The 18,109-nt window shown below is 35.8% G+C and overlaps 1 protein-coding gene across 1 annotated transcript; it reads right to left on the reverse strand.

The window, feature by feature from the left end:
- Nucleotides 1-2,345: 2,345 nt before the first annotated feature.
- LOC129900694 (GDSL esterase/lipase WDL1) lies at nucleotides 2,346-6,237 on the reverse strand. Its single transcript, XM_055975711.1, has 6 exons — nucleotides 5,986-6,237; nucleotides 4,533-4,610; nucleotides 3,993-4,133; nucleotides 3,740-3,816; nucleotides 3,456-3,605; nucleotides 2,346-2,644 (listed from the first exon to the last, which is right to left on the reverse strand). The coding sequence occupies exons 1-6, from the start codon at nucleotides 6,094-6,096 to the stop codon at nucleotides 2,431-2,433; spliced, it is 771 nt and encodes a 256-aa protein (XP_055831686.1). The 5' UTR covers nucleotides 6,097-6,237; the 3' UTR covers nucleotides 2,346-2,430.
- Between the last annotated feature and the right edge of the window lie 11,872 nt (nucleotides 6,238-18,109).

Here is an 18,109-nt window from a genome sequence, read left to right on the forward strand (position 1 = left end):
ATCTCTTAATTTTAAGTAATATTTTCTTATGGGTAATTCTTATTTTTACTTAATAGCATGAATAATGGTTAAACTAATGATTATTGGTCTATTTTGATGCAACATTATTTCATATGTATAAATTGATGGTTTGCGAGTAATTTCTCTATTTATCTCCTTAAAGGTCCTTGAAATTCATGATGGGGTTGTTTAAAGCGTGATTTTTAATTAATGGATTTCAAAGTATTTATACATATTTATTTACATACATGTTTGCAAGTTGAAGTGATTTGAACCCACCTAGGTTTACTATATTTTCAATGAAGTTTGACTTGAAAGATTTGACTCTAAATGAATATTTATGAAAGCAATGTCTATGATAAAAAGGGAGTCTTATAAGATAAAAGAATGATGAACTGCTATTAACGATGGATTCTTTATGCTATAAGGATAATTCTTGCATATTCGAATCACCAAATGTTTTAATGAGCTATTCTACCAAATATGATGTTTTGAATTATCAAGCTATATGCTATGACTATTTTGAAGTATTAAACTATTCCGTGGGATTGACTTAGCACCGAATGGGTCATTGAGGTGAGATTCGATAAGGGAATCCTAGTAGCAACCCCTTGTCTCATTAACTATGTGCCAACATAAGAGCCCTTGTAGGCTTAGGCTAATGGATCCATGAAAGCCCTTAAAGTTAAAGTTAAAGAAATGAATGAAGTTGACGGAGTTCTATCCAGCAAGTAATCTCCCCGGCAAACGTAGGGGGTTTTGTTAGATTCCATGTAATAGCTCGCATGGTCTTAAATATCGGTTATGGTCATCTTCCCACAAATGAATGTTTGAAAGGATATCTTTATGATGCAAGTAGTCTCCCCGACAAATGTAGGGGGTTTTGTTGGATTCGATGTAATAGCTCGCATGGTCTTAAATGTCGGTTATGGTCATCTTTCCACAAATGAATGTTTAAAAGGATATCTTTGTGATTGATTATGCATGCATTGCATTATGTTTCATATTACATAAATATTTTAATGTTTCCTCAATGTTCATGCATGCTTACATACTTAGTACATTCAAAGTACTAACGCATACTCTTTTTGCCTACATGATATCAACATGTATGGACTAGTGCTTCTCCTCGTTCTCCTCCACGTGGCTAGTTGAGATCTCGTTTGAAGACTACTTTTGGTGAGTTCCCATGTTCCGGGAACAATACTCCTTTATCTTTCTAGCTTATAATATGTTGAGATCTTTAGACACTATGGTATTTCTTTCTATTAAGATTGAGGGTGAGCTAGGGACTTGTCTTAGCCCCGTTAAATCTAAAAAATATAGGTATTGTTGGACATATGTAAGTTGAAGATTTTCTATTATGATTTCCGCTTGTTTATTTATTTTCATTACCTATGAAAGGCTAAAAGAATGCTAAGAGGCTTGTTTGAGGTACTTTCGGGTTCCTCATTCGCCATGTCACATCTAGGCCCTAAGCTTGGGTCGTGACAAACCTAGACCAAACGCTATCCATGTATTGACCAATTTGGATTTGATTAATCTTTGTCTATTCTCTTGAATCCTCATCTCAATGTACACACTCCTAGTTGTTTCCTACCTCAGTGAAAACTCATTTGTGTTATCTTATAGAAATTGTTATTCATGATTGATCAATTTTAGTATTCTCTAAATCCCCCATTATTTTATATACTTATTTGAAAATACATTGTGCTAGTTTGTATTGAGCCTATAAATCAATTTGAGTGTAATTCTTTATGCCATTTCTTGTGGTTCGACCTCGACCTTATACATTGGGTATTGTTTTTGCATACAACCACCTATGCCATAATCATGAGACATAGTTCAGCGTTATAGTCATCTGTGCTCAAATCAAAAGAGAATTAAGGTCTAGCTCATGAACAGGAAATGAGCGAGTATTGATCTTTTGAACTTCTTTTCTCAAGTGGAACGTAGAATCAAAATTGGTGGAGGTACACAAGTTTGGGTATTTTGATTGTCATTATTATATTGTTAGAATATATCTCGAAATTTTCATTCGTGATGAGAAAAACTCTAAAAGAGATTCTCCTTTATATGTCTATTCAACTCACCCCTCGCTTTTTTCCAAGACTTCTACAAATTCTTTAATTAGATACCTCTAGCTTCTGGAACAAAAGTGTCATAGTGTTCATCCTAGTTAGAAGATACAATCACATAATCTCAGACTAGATATATTATTTACTAAGGCCTAGAAAGGCCATAAGTAATGTCAATAAGCTTAGTCTGATTTATTTTATGAATAAAAATGTAACAAATTAGCAGTAAAATGAAAAGGAAAATATTATGTATGTCTTCCTGGAGACTAAGGTAAAACTGGAATATTATAGCATAAATTCTGAAGTTTTATGCATATACACCCCTTTATGTTTCAATTGTGCAGAAGGAAATCTAATCCCATTGAATTTGTCTATGGTAGGTCCACTCAGATGGGTTTATTGTGGTTTTACCATCGGCTAAAACCAAATCATAAGGAGAATCTTCAGGAAATTCTGTTGGCATTGATTTCCAGTGTAAACTAGGTGTCCACTCAGCTTTCTTCAAAACCTTGAGGATCTCTTCAACAACTATTTTACTCCCCTCCTCGGCCAAGTGAATGCCATCCCTGTAAAAAATGATCAAACAAATCTAAAAACAGATGCAATTTCCAAAAGCCTCTTCCTTCTGCTTTTCTGATTCTCTACATGATGTTAGGATTAGAGTTTATTTCAGTAAAACTATACTCCATACATCGTTGTTTACTCTGTGTATACGGAAAAATGAGCATAAAGGCAGGTCGAAATATTGGAGCAATCAGAGCATTCTGATTCTTGGAATGGAGAAATGATTGCTCTATAATCACTGAGACAATATTCCTTGTTTACCTTCAAGATTCCAGGAACCAGATATTGATGATTACCCAAAAAGATACTGTCAAGTAGTGTAGTGACAATAACTCAGCATTCACCACTGGAAATAAAATACTTTGATCCAACTAGAACTTGCTACCAGAGCTATGTCATGTGTAGCACTTTCATAAACTGATTTCATGGTATTTTCTGGAGTTATTCAGAAAACATGACTAGAGCTATGAGATAATGCTGGAAGTTTAATTTCTGTGGGTGATGCTAATAAACACCAAAAATCTAGTGTAGAAAGATTTTCACATTGACGTAGAGTTGTTCAGTTGTAATGCTTGAAGATCTCGAAACTAATTTTCTAACCAAATCAGAAACAATATTTAGAGATAAATATAAAAGAATTTTTGAGTCAAAGACAAACCAATTAACTAAAAAGGGAAACTAATTTCATCTTCATAACGATCAATAAGATATGAATTTAACTGAAATTTAGGGAACGAAACAGTTAAATGATCACAGATATTCTCTATTTGGTAGAGATACAAAGTGCACACACACATAGTTAGCTGGACTTACGTGAAACAAGTGGTCAACCAATCTTCTCTTTTCTGAAGTGCTGTCCAAAGATCAACAACCTTCAGATTCATCTCTTTGCATAGCTCTATACAGGCCTCAGAATACTGTCGACACAACTCATTTGTTCGAACCAACTCACTGAATAATGAACTGTTTACAAAAGAGATGAATTTTTTTTCATTAATCATAAACAGGAGAAAATGCAGTTCAGAGAATGAAACTTGGAAATAAGTACAGCAAAAATGTAAACGATAACATGAAATTGATGATGGGCATCGAATTACCTTGTATTTTCACGAACTCTGGCCTCGTCAACAGGTGGACAACTGAGAAAAATTATGCGAATATTCTCTGAGAGGCGCTAACCACCCCCAATAAAAAGAAAAATTCAGGGATCAATAATTACTGTAGTTTGTTTACGTAAATGAAACCCAATCTATATAACTAAGTGAATAATTTCAAGATTTCTACATAAAAATAGATAACAGGCGGCTCGAAAACAGAAGAAAAGGTCATTCCTGTAGTAAAATAAAATACCTTGAGATGAGTTGCAATTTTTCTCATGTTCTCAATGTACTCTGGAAGAGGTACATGAGGACCCAATCCAGATGAATGAGGTCCCATTGAATCATTACCACCAAAGTAAACAATCACCAATGTAGGCTGCACAGTTGCATCCTGGAAGAGAAAAACCACCATTTAAGAAGTCAAAAGTTAGTATATAGGAGATGTCTTCCAATACCAGATGTCCAGATGAGATATATTCAAAAAACAAATAAGTATGTTTCTACAGGATATTCTCAATTCCTAAAAGCTCTCCACAATAAAAAATCCACGAAGACATTGATGATATTTTGATTATTCAGATGATACGAACCAAAAGGCATAGCTAAGTTCTAATGTCAATAGCACTATTTCTTGCAAGGAAAATAAATTGTTTAAACAGCAGTATCAAGCAGTCTTTTAACTGACAATAAAAGAAGAAATAAGGCAGAGGGAGTGCCTAATCTAACAAGCTATACATTAACTTTCACATCAATTGAACATTGAGAGATATTGGGGAGCAAGATGCAATACCTTTGGAAATACTTGATCAAGGACCTGTATAGCACGTCTGGAGTTCCAACCAAAGTAACCTCGCAATAATACGTCCGCCTACAATAGAGTAGAAGGTGTTACTCTCTAATCTCTAGTAAGTCCAGACTCACAGCATAAGTTAATGAAACAGTGATGTATAATAGCTTAAGCCAGGATTCGTTAGTGCATGAGACACAACTTTGTTTAAGTACTTTACAGTAAATGTTGAACCTGAAAACTTCAACACAAGCACTTTTAAGATCACAACAAGATAGTACTTCAAATTTCCCCAAGCAACATGGAGCTAACACCAAAACAAGACATAGAAAATAGATTTTCAGTCATAAGATTCATCGTCAAATGAAACTCTCATCCATTATATCTCAATTAATTTACTCCAACATCAAGAAAATCACTTAAGCAGATAATGCTGGAAGGGTCAAGATTCCAACACTGAGAAAAAATAGATATGTGTACCTTAACATTCAAGACCCTATGATAACTTTTTTTTAATAAAAACAAAGTAGCAGGGATACCTACTATTGCAAATTAGTAAAGAGTAAATAAGGATGCTTGATCTGGCACTAGTCTTCCTCTCCAGGAAGGTATTTCATTATAAAACACGTGGCACCTCACTGGCTCATTGATACCAGAATTCAGTGAAGTATGAGAAAGAAGAGAAGCACAAGAAACATTTCGATGTAATTTTTTAGACTTGATGAAACAAAAGAAATGTAAGACTTTAAAACTATGAGTTGTCTGGTATGAGGTATAAGGTATCATAATCCCGGGATAAAATGAATATCTTGCATTTGGTTGGAGGTACTAGGTAACTTATCCTGGGATAACTTGTTCCCAACGAAACGACCCCTAAGTGTGGAAGTAGTGCGATCATAGACAACTAACTAGTTTTGAAATAAAATTATTTAGGCATTGGAAATGTAATTTACGATAATATTAGACAACTAGGGTTACTTGTGAAAAGGATATGAGATTTTGAGTATACACAAGCTGCAGTAGAAGGATAACCTTATAATCTCAACTAATAATCGGGTACACATATTTAAGGTGGAAAAACAATGCAGTATTATCGTCTCTCAAGAATAAGCTTACACTAACATGAAGATGGGAGAAAAATTGAACACAGGCATTCCCAAATTCTGTCTCTATACAGTGCACTCTTAGTCCCCAAGATAAAGTGTCTTTTCCTTCACAAATTGATATCCAAACTTCTGGTTTCATATTTGTAATGATAAATGTAATTGGTGTACTATTCCTTGTTTGTGTAAATTTAAAATTTAAAGCAGTAGTCGTTGATTATTTTTCTAACCCCAAGCACCCAGCATAGTTTTCTATGGGAATACTCCACTGCCACAAATCAAATTGCAAAACATGATGTGATAAGAGTCAAACACCAAAAATATATGAGAGAGAGAGAGAGAGAGAGAGATACTTTGCGGGAATAAATGTCAGAGAGAATGGCACCCCAACCGCCATTGCTGTAACTGATCTGAACAATGGAGGATCCGAAGAGAACGAACTGTGGTCTCTGTGGTCCCACCATCCTCAATTCACCGGAACCCTACTCTCTTCCTAGGTTATAAGCTCATCTTTATTTCTCTGGAACTTTCCCCTCTTTTCTATTTTTCAAGTACGGAAATGACAACTCACACCTTATTTCAACCTAGTGGGTGTCAGGAGTGGACTTCTCTTACCAATCTTATTTTTTCCCGATATTTGAAATATTGTATGAGTATGACATTTAAAAAAAATATGAGATCTTAAAAGATGTCATAAAATTTGCTACAATATTTTTAGTTTATGATCTTAAATACTTCATAACCCTTGTAAACACTTGTTATTAAGTGTAAATAAGAAGTATAAATCAAATTATTTTTGGATTTAGAAAACAATTACTCTTTTTAAATTAGACCAAAACTGAAATAGGATCAAATAAATTGAAAGGAAAAGTTTTGCAACCACAATGGACAGTTACTCTTTTACACCTGTCATTAATATGTTTTGTTGAATTTTGTACCAAATGGGAAAATGAATGGAGGAAATGGCCAATGAGGAACTGTTTAATTAGTGCAGTAATTAATTGCAAGAGAAATAGAAAAGCAGTGCACGGATGGCAGATTATGGACGCATCTAAATTTCTCAACTACCTTTTCTCTCCCATCTAAATTTATCAACTACCACATTTAATTTCAATGTCTCTCCACTTGTATCTCAACTACATATAAGAGTCTGTGTCTGTGTGGTTCCAATATGTATTATTTATTTATATAACATAAATAGATTTTGAGAGTCAATCAAATATTTTTTATTATAATTTTTAAGATTAATTTATGTTTATCGTGATTTATAGTATTTTTGATGTAATTCACAAAACATATAAATTATTTAGGTCACAATTCAAATTAGAGCTTAATCATGACATGACGATTAAAATCCTGAAGGACCCCAATCAAGCCTATTAGCATATCATTCATGAGCATACTTAAGGTAAATAAATCAAATAATGCTAAATCAAGATACAGAAGCAAAATCTCAATATAGAACATAAGTCTTGAATGGGAAAGCAACAACATAGACTTGTACTATCTAATATGCCTCTACTAACTTGATGGGGCCATCAGATAAGTCCTTAGCTCCCCATGACAACATAAGAGTAATGGAAAAAAAGGTCAAATGATAATATGAAGTAAAATGTCTCATCCTCGAAATATGAGGGCTCACCACAAAAGTTACTATAGTATGTGTTAGTACATAGAATGCACTAAGTATGTGAGAGCATGCATGAACAATAAACATAGGACATAGTCAATATGAATCATGGATGCAAGGCCAATATCATTAAAACATGAGTAAAATCATTAGAACATGTATCTCATCAGTCAATGCATCAAAACATCATAATCATCATAGGAACTTACATATGTGGGTGATAATTGTATCTGACATTAAGACCATGCGAGCTATTATATAAAATTATGATCTCCACATTGAGAAGGGGGGAGGCTACTTGTCAAGGTAGACTCCGTCCAAATATTATCATAATCATGTGCTATACGTGGATCCACTAGCTAGGCCATATTGGCAATTCTATGGTGACAACGTAGTTTAAGGGACTAGAGATTGCTACTAGGGTTTAGGTCAAGTCCCCACCTCAAAACCCACTCGGTGCTAATTAAATCAACACACAAAATACACATCATATCATAATCTAAATCATACTTGTCATAGATCATAAGCTTTTCATAATCATACTTCATAGAAACTTGTTCATAAGAATAGCTCATTATCATGTAATTCATGTAATGTGAGTGTAGGACTTCCATTATTACATATCTTTATTCATAAACCATCTTTAGGGCCTCAAGTCACCTTCCTTATTAAGGATCTTAAGTCATCCTTTCATTAGCTTGTTTGAAAAGTCATTGAATCATCATTTAAAACCCTTTCATGAGTAATTCATAAACCTTGAAAATCATTCATGAAGCTTTCATTGCATATAACTTGGAAATCATGATCATAATACATAAATAAATACTTGAAAACTAGCATATAACATGACTCATTGAAATTCATCTTAAAATCCTGCAATATAATGTGAATTATGCATAATTAGGCTAATTGCAATGAAGTATATCATAGCTAAGAAGAACCAATAATCATTAGGAAATTAGGGCTTTTGAATAAGAAATCATAAGAGAATTCGGTGAGATAAACTTGGGATTCCACGGGTGAAAGGTACCCATGGATGAAGTTCCACATATCTTGGTGAAGATCAACCTAAATTTTTAAAGAAAAGCTTGGAACTCTAGAACCCTAGCTTGATGAAGAAGAACCTTTTAGGAGAGAATCCTTGGAGCTTGTAAAACTCCAGAAATATGGAAGGTCCCAAACCAAGGAACAAATGATGAATTTTTAAAAAGTATAGAAAATTGGCACCAGTAGCTAACCACGGAAGCCATCACAGGCCATAGTAATCATCACGGATCATGGTAAGAAATCGTGGTAGAGATTTAGAGACTCAGACTTCCAAGGGACGAACCACGATGGAGGACCACAGATTGTGGTAAAGCCCTCCGTGGTAACCCCTTCCCATGACCCTCAAGAAATTTTCCAAGGCAAGGTCCACGGACGACCTCCATAGATCATGGAACCCTCCACGGACCTTGGTGTGTCCCCTTGGTAGACACTTTCCAGGCCTCCTACAAGACCTGCACCATGACCACCTTTCACAACCCGTAATCATGATCACAGACTGTAATGGAAGACAATAATCAAAACTATAAAATGGGTTAGCTTTACGAGGACTACTATAGCCCATCGAGTCAATCATAACCCATGGTCCACTTTTGTAAAAGAGTCTTTCTCCAAGCTTGACCAAGGCAATCTTCACGAATAATCCCACGGCTCGTGGAGATTTTCATGGACCGTGAAAATTGACATCCAGGGATCCATTCATTTTATCTTAGGGGTTTAAAGGTTAATTCTTTAGTGTAAAAATAGATTTGGAGATGTTTTAAGGTCCCAGAATCCTTTGGCACAAAGTTAAGTTGAAAGCTCCCTTACCGATTGTGTTTTGATGTAAGATTTTACATAGGTCACCTTTAAGAAATCATATCTCCTTGAATATATATAATCAGGTGTCCCATGCCTATAAAATCAAAAGTCTCTGAATCCTCTTTCCAACACCACTGAGTTTGCCCCATTTCAAGTTTGGAGTAAAAAGTTATGTGCATTTTAGTAAGGCCTATTAGGGAATCGCCTGTTCACGACCCTCATCATAGACCGTGGTGCGTTTCATGGCCCGTGGTGAGAATCCATCTAGATATATTTTCCATCTCCCTTTTAGGAACCATTGTATGGTCCGTGGCATTTTATATGGACCGTATGGGGTCCCGTACAAGGATTTTCGACAGAAACTCATATGGGATCACTTTGGTCTTTTCCTGTGTTTTAACTCAAAGTGAGATTATTTTGAAGGAAAAATCCACCTATCTAAAAGACTTTAAGTCTTCCTACACTCATTCATTCTCACTCTCATCTTAAGAACTCAAACCCTAACCTCCCAAGTGCTCTCAAAGTCTCCTTCATCCTCAAGAAAAGTTCTAGGGTTTTACTCCAAGAAGATCAACCCTCCATTTCTTTTCAAATTTTCAATTAAGGGTTTTATTCCCCAAGGTATGTAGGTTTTCATCCATGATTTCTTTCACCCATAGAGCCTAAATATTTTCTCAAACTAGCATTTCAATTCTAAATGATGAAATCTTATAGGTTTTTACATGATGATTCCAAATGCATAGTTCATGATATATTTGAAGTTTATTTACTTATATTGATATATATTGACTCTCAATTTAATGAAATGAATGGGTTTATAAGGTTCTTATATGAAGGTTTGAAAAGTAGTTTTAAAATACATATGATGAGTTGTTTTTTAGATGTTTGATTTGATGTATTTATATCACTCTCATGCATACAAGTATTCTTTAAATGTATTTAAAGGTCTTTACGAAATCAACCCATCTAATTTCTTATGATGAAGTAAAATTGGAATGAAAGCTTTTGACTCCAAATAAATTATATGAAGTAAATGTTTATGAAAGGGAGTCTTTATGAAATGATATGAAAGAGTGAATGTTGGTAGAAAGTTTTCTCACCCAAGCTAATGAGCAAATGGCTCATGAAAAGTAACGAATGAGTTATCTCTATGGCATGTTTACAATTGTGATATGACATGTATTACATTCCGATATGCCATCAATGCTTTTGAACATTTTTTCTATGGTAGGTCCAATTACTATGGTACCCAAAATACCATAAATGATTGTAGACCAAAATTTTTTATAAATCAAAGTTCATTAGTAGTATGGTAAATAGGGTATGGCAGCCATGATGATATTATAAATCAAGGTTCACTAATGAATTCTTTATGCAATAAGGACAATTCTTGCATACTTGAATCACCAAAGGTTTTAATGAGCTATTTCACCGATTGATATTTTAATGCTAAAGTTATATAATGCTTATGCTATATTGTTGTTTAAATGTTATTCCTTGGGATTTGACCTAGCACCGAATGTAGCATATAGATAGGGACTCGATTAAAGGTGTATTTAAGTAAAGTCTCATCTTGCATTACCTATGTGCCACCATAGGAGCCCTTGTAGGCTAGGCCTTTGTAGTCATCAAAAGTTAAAGAAAGTTTAAAGTTGATCGAAGTTCTACCTGGCAAGTACTCTCCACATGCCAATGTAGGAGGATATGTTGGATTTTATGTAATAACTTGCATGGTCTTAAATGTCGGTTATGGTTATATTCCCTAAAATAAAGGTTTCAAATATTAGGTACATGATTGATTATGCATGCATTGCATTATATTTCATATTATGCTAATTTTCTATTGATTCTTTAAAATCATGCATTGCTTACATACTTAATACATTCAAAGTACTAAGGCATATTTTTTTTACATGATATCACCATGTAGGGACCGGTGTTCCTCCTCGACCTCCTCTACGTGGCTAGCTCAGATTTGTTTGAAGATTGCTTGTAGTGAGGTTTGGGAACAATGTCATTTTTATTCTAGCTTATGTTATGTAGAACAGTAAGGCTTCTATTAAAGCGTTTCTTGACACTTATTTTGAGGGTGAGCTAGGGACATGTCTTAGCCCCCACCAAGTCTATTAGTAGAGGTATGTTTGGACATAAATGGATAATATTTTGAAGTCGTTAATGACTTTTGTTCTATAATATTTTCCTTAGTCTCGTTTTCCCTTTTTATTTCCTCTTTTATTTATCATTACCGATGAAATGCTTAACAAACGTTAAGTGGATTGGATGAGGTGCCTCTAGGTACTTCACTCGCCATGTCACATCTAGGCCCTAGGCTTGGGTCATGACAAACTTGATATCAGATCAGAGGTTTTGAAATAGTCCTCAAAGTCCAATATACAACGTCAAATAGGGTCTTATTCATGGTTGTGAAGCGCGTCACAATTATGAATAGGAGACTATGAGGCCTTTAGGAAAGTTTCTATCTTTCATGATTCATGTCGTGCCTTAGAGTTTTCCTAAGACTTTCCTTATCTAATAACTCATTTCTTGTTCCCTAGATAATATCTCAAAGAAGAGTACATCCACCTAGAGCAAAGGATGCTATGAAGGACTAAGTTTCTCCGGTTTTCGAGGCTCCAATTCAAGAAGGGTTGATGATAATGAGGAACAAGTCCCGAATGATCCTCTAGCTGAATAAGTGACTAATGTTGAATTTTGTGGTGCCATCATGTTATTAGCTCAAACTGTGACCGTTCAATTGAATCAACAAAAGGTAACTCTTGTAACCGCGGGTAGTAAGAAAAGGAAATGAGTGAACAAAAGGAATGCCATAAGGGAGAAATCTAGGGACTTCAAAAGGGAGCGGACCAATAGTGGTTCCGTTTTTGCTAATGCCCCGATGTCTAGGCGCAATAAGGAAGAACGTCCCTTTCCCTCTTGGTGTGGTAAGACTCACCAAGGAGAATGCATGTCCTGTAAGGAGGGTTGTTACAAGTGTGGTGATATGGGACAGAATATGAGGGATTGTCTGGTGGCTTCTAGGAAAAAGAGGGATTCCAAGAGGGCTCGATACGAAGGTGGGACTTCTCAATCCAAACCCGGTGGTGGTTTTAGTGCATCTACTATTCCCAAGTATTCTAAGTATGGGAAAAACTATATGGGAGAGTTCTTAATGGGGTTAAATGCTTGCTATAGGTATGGAAAATTGAATCATCATGCAAGGGAGTGTAGGAGTAGCACTAAACCTCAAACTCTGGCCCAGACTACAGGTCATCCAGATCAAAATGCTACTTCTTCAGGTGGTGGTCAATGCCAAGACAGATTTTGTGCCATTTAAACTAACCAGGAGTTAGAGGATTCGCTCGATGTTGTGACTGGTAAGTTAAAGGTTTTAGATTTCGATGTTATTTTTGGATGGATTGGTTTCATGCATTATAGTTTCTATAGATTGTAAAACTTGTAGAGTCAAGTTTTAATTCCCAAGTGAGCCTATTCTTGAATGGAAGGGTTATGATTCGACAGTTAAGGGTAGATTCATTTTTTATCTTAAAACCTGGAAATCGATTGCTAAGGGTTGCATTTATCATATGGTGAGGGTTAGGGATGTCAACTCCGAAAGTACTTCTTTAGAGTGGTTTTGATGATGGTGGTGCAAGATGGGTCCAAATCGTCTTTGGTGGTGAATGTTAAGTCGAAACCAGAACTTGACTCATCAATGGTAGAGTTGAAGGAAATGGTAGGAGATAAGAAGGTAGATGTTTGTTCCCAAGGGAGAAATGGAGTACTTATTTACCAAGGTCAGTTGTGTGTTGCAATGTTAATGATAGTAGATGAGTCATGATAGATAAAGAGAGAGTGGCTATTCTATATTGTGATAATTGTGACATACTTATTCCATTTAAGGTTATTGATATGGAAGAAGAGCTAGATGGGATATTGTAGGGTGCAATAGATAGGTCAAAGTATATAGATATGTCCTTTAGTAGGAATTAGTGCAAATGTGGGTGTAGAGATGCTAAGGTAGAAAGTGCATAAAATGGTAGGCTTGAATACATGGTTGTAGGTATATGAGTGATGGTAGTAGGCTATTGATGACTCCCCGTTAAGAGTTTTAAATGAGTGTATTATAATAGTTATAGGACTAGGCTTGAATGTGGTATTGATGGCATATGGGTGAGAGTACAATGCATTGGATGTTTTGTTATTAGGTCTCGAGATTTTTGGAATATGGTAGTAAGGGGTAATGCTCTTGAGATAGATCTTCCTATAGAGGTATAACACCCTAAGGCTTTTTGGTAACATGGCTAATGAATGTGATTTTTCATTGGATTTAGCCTCCATTCATCCGTTGTTTCATGTGTCTATGTCAAGGGAATATGTGAGAGATCCTAGTTCTATTATGCCTTTGGCGATAGTGGATGTTGAAGAGAATTTGACCTATGAAGAGGTTCCAATTGAAATTCTAGACTTGCAAGTCAAGAGATTAAGGAACAAGGAAGTTGCATCCATTAAATTCCTTTGGAGAAATCAACAAGTTAAGATTACTACATGGGAAGCGGAAGCGGATATGATGAAATATTACCCTTATCTTTTTCACTCTACGCAAGCCTAAGGTACTAAGTTATCCATGCTCAAGTGTTTAATACTTTTATGTTTCAGTTTTCTTAAGTCTTCATATGCTTGCATGTTCATGAAGTTGAATTTTAAAGTTATATTTTATGTTTAAGTTTAAAGATCTCATGTTTGATGTATTTCAAGTGTCATTGTATTCATGTTGGGTTTCTAGTCCTCGTGCCATGTCCCCTTCTATGCTAATGATTCTCATTCGAGGATGAATGTTCCCAAGGAGGAGATATTGTAAGACCCCTGAAATATAGAAGGTCCCAAACCAAGGAACAAAGGATAAATTTTCAGAAAGTGTAGAAAAATAGCACCAGGAGCTGACCACGGAATCCATCACGGGCCATGGTAATCATCATGGATCGTGGTGAACAAATATTGTAGATATTCAAAGACTCGAACATGCAGGGGATGAACCATGATGCAGGACCACGGACTGTGGTGAGAACCACGAACCGTGAAGCCCTCCGTGGTGACCCCTCCCCAAGACCCTCTGGGAATTTCCCAAGGCAAGGTCCATGAATGACCTCAAGGGATCATGGACCCTCCATGAATCGTGGTGTGTCCCCATGGTGTTCACTCTGCAGGTTTCCTACAGGACCTATACCACGGCCACCTTTCATGATCCTTAGTCATAATCATGGACCGTCAAGTTATCCTGGAAACCAACACTCAAAACCATGAAGCAGGTCAGCTTCACGAGGAGAACTACAGCCTGTCGAGTCTATCATAGCCCATGGTCCACTTCCATAAAAGAGTCCTTCTCCAAGCTTGATCAAGGAAATCTTCACGGACAACCCCACGACCATGGAGCTTTTCACAGACTGTGAAGATGGTCCAACCAGGGATTCATTCATTTTATCTTAGGGGTTTTAAGGTTATTTTTTTGGTGTGGGAATAGATTTAGAGATGTTTTAAGGTCCCAAGAATCCTTTGGCATAAAGTTAAGTTGAAAGCTCCCTTATCGATTGCGTTTCGATGTAAGATTTCATATAAGTCAAATTTATGCAATCATATCTCCTTTAATATATAGAATCAGGTGTCTCTTTACCTATGAAATCAAAGATCTCTAAAGCCTCTTTCCAACACCACCGAGTTTGCCTCATTTTGAGTTTAGAGTAAACTTTTACGTGTGTTTTAGTAAATCCTTATCAGGCAGGCAATCTAACTAATAAATGGTATGGTAGAAATGAATAGATTTGGAGATATTTTAAGGTCCCAAGAATCCTTTGGCACAAAGTTAAGTTAAAAGATTCCTTACCGATTGCATTTCGATGTAAGATATCACATAGGTCAAATTTATGCAATCATATCTCTTTGAATACATATAATCAGGTGTCCCATGAACTATGAAATCAAAGGTCTCTAAATCCTCTTTCCAACGCCGCCGAGTTTGCCCCATTTCGAGTTCAGAGTAAATTGTTATGTGTGTTTTAGTAGAGCCTTATCAGGCAGTCATCTGCTCACGACCCTCATCACGGACCATGGTATGTTTCTCGGCTCGTCGTGAGCACCCGTCCAGAGAGATTTTTCCAGTTCCCTTTCTCAAACTATTGTATGGTCCATTATGTTTTATACGGACTGTATAGGGTCCCGTACAAGGATTTTCTGCAAAATATACCCATCTAAAAGACTCTAAGTCTTTCTACACTCATTCACTCTCACTCTCATCCTAAGAACTCAAACCCTAACCTCCCAAGTGCTCTCAAAGTCTCCTTCATCCTCAAGAAAGGTTCTAGGATTTCACTCCAAGAAGATCAACCCTCCGTTTCTTTTGAATTTTTGAATTAAGAGTTTCATTCCCTAAGGTTTGTGGGTTTTCATCCATGGGTTCTTCCACCCTAGAGACCAAATGTTTTCTCAAACTAGCATTTCAATTCTAAATAATGAAATCTTATAGGTTTTTACATGATGATTCAAAATGCATAGTTCATGATATATTTGAAGTTTATTTACCTATATTAATATATATTGACTCTCAATTTCATGAAATGAATGGGTTGCTAAGATTCTTATATGAAGGTTTGAAAGATAGTTTTAACGTGCATATGGTGGGTTATTTTTAAGATGTTTGATTTGATGCATTTATATCACTCTTATGCATACAAGTATTTTTTAAATTTATTTGAAGGTCTTTATGAAATGAACCCACCTAGTTTCTTATGATGAAGTAAATTTGGAATAAAAGCTTTTGACTCCAAATGAATGATATGAAGTAAATGTTTATGAAAGGGAGTCTTTATGAAATGATATGAAAGAGTGAATGTTGGTAGAAAGTTTTCTCACCCAAGCGAATGAACGAATGGCTCATGAAAAGTAACTAATGAGTTATCCCTATGACATGTTTATGATTATGATATGACATGTATGATATCCCGATATGCCATTAATGATTTTGAACATTTTTCCTAAAGGTAGGTCTGAATAGTATGGTATCCAAAATACCATCAATGATTGTAGACCAAATTTTTTTATAAATCAAAGTTCATTAGTAGTATGGTAAATAGGGTAGGGAAGCCATGATGATATTATAAATCAAGGTTCCCTAATGGATTCTTTATGCAATAAGGACAATTCTTGCATACTTGAATCACCAAAGGTTTTAATGAGCTATTTCACCGATTGATGTTTTAATGCTCAAGTTGTATAATGCTTATGCTATATTATTGTTTAAATGTTATTCCGTGGGATTTGACCTAGCACCGAATGTAGCATGTAGATGGAGACTCGACCGAAGGGGTCCTTAAGTAAAGTCTCATATTGCATTAACTATGTGCCACCATAGAAGCCCTTGTAGGCTAGGCCTTTGTAGTCATCAAAAGTTAAAGAAAGTTTACAGTTGATCGGAGTTCTACCTGGAAAGTTGTCTCCCCGTGCCAACATAGGGGGATATGTTGGATTCATGTAATAACTCACATGGTATTAAATGTCGTTTATGATCATCTCTCAATAAGTAAAGGTTTCAAATATTATGTACATGAATGATTATGCATGCATTGCATTATGTTTCATATTATGTTAATGTCCGATTGATTCTTTAAAGTTATGCATTGCTCACATACTTAGTACATTCAAAGTACTAATGCATACTTTTTCCTACATAATATAACCATGTAGGGACCGGTGTTCCTCCTTGACCTCTTCCGCGTTGCTAGCTCAGATTCATTCGAAGATTGCTTATAGTGAGTTCCCGTGTTTCGGGAACATTCTTTTTATTCTAGCTTATGTTATGTAGAATAGTAAGACTTTTATTAAGGCATTTCTTGACACTTATTTTGAAGGTGAGCTAAGGACATATCTTAGCCCCCGGTAAATCTATTAGTAGAGGTATGTTTGGATATAAATGGATAATGTTTTGAAGTCGTTAATTACTCTTGTTCTATGATATTTTTCTTAGTCACGTTTCCCCTTTTTATTTCTGCTTTTGTTTATCATTACTGATGGAATGTTTAACGAACGCTAAAAGGCTTGGATGAGGTGCCTTCGGGTACTTCATTCGTTGTGTCACGTCTAAGCCCTAGGCTTGGGCTGTGACAAAGCCTTAGATTGCTTTTGAGAAAATAAGGGGGAATGGTTATAATTTGAAGAACCTAAACACTTATAGGATTTGCATCATACCCCAAATATGTCCTAATACATAGAAAAAATAAAAGAAAAAGACCATATATGCCCTTCCTTAAAATCTAGCCAGAGGCACCTATGACTCAGTTCTATGAGTCGTAAGAACTATTACAAGTCGTCAACTCAATCGTAGAACACCCAAAACTTAGACAAAATTTCAATTTCAAAATCCATCCTACAAGTGGTATCTCTGAGTCGTCAAACATTCTATGGGTCGTAGAGCCCGTTCGTCCTGCAACTCTGAAAACCCCATAAAAACCGAATCTCTAAACCTCTTATATGGGTCCTTCCTACAAATTGTAGGAACTTGCAAGACCCCATAAGTTGAAAAGTCAAAACGAAGGAAAATTCTAGAAAATGGACTGAATGAGCTCCTATGACTCAGTCTATGAGACATAGAAACTGCTATGAGTCATAGGAGTGAATCGTAGGACTGAGGTTGAGGTTGAAAATTAGTATAAAGGAAGGGCCGAGTTTAGAGTCCATGTTATGACTCATAGAAGTTTAGACAAGTCGTAGAAATGACTCTTCCAAGAAACTTCAGAGACACACTCCTCAGGGGTTTCTTAGACATTGTAGGATGACTCACTTCTACGAATCATAGAAGTGTCTACGACTCATAGAGATGAGTTGTAGGGGAAATCTTGAGAATCAGTTCTCAGGGTCTTTCTCAGACCCTACAGAATGAGTCTTCTCTACGACTCATAGAAGTTCCTATGAGTCATAAGGACCACTCGAATTTGTCAAAGGTTCAAGTCCTTTTG

Source organism: Solanum dulcamara, chromosome 8 (assembly GCF_947179165.1).
Source record: "Solanum dulcamara chromosome 8, daSolDulc1.2, whole genome shotgun sequence".
Taxonomy (NCBI): Eukaryota; Viridiplantae; Streptophyta; class Magnoliopsida; order Solanales; family Solanaceae; genus Solanum; species Solanum dulcamara.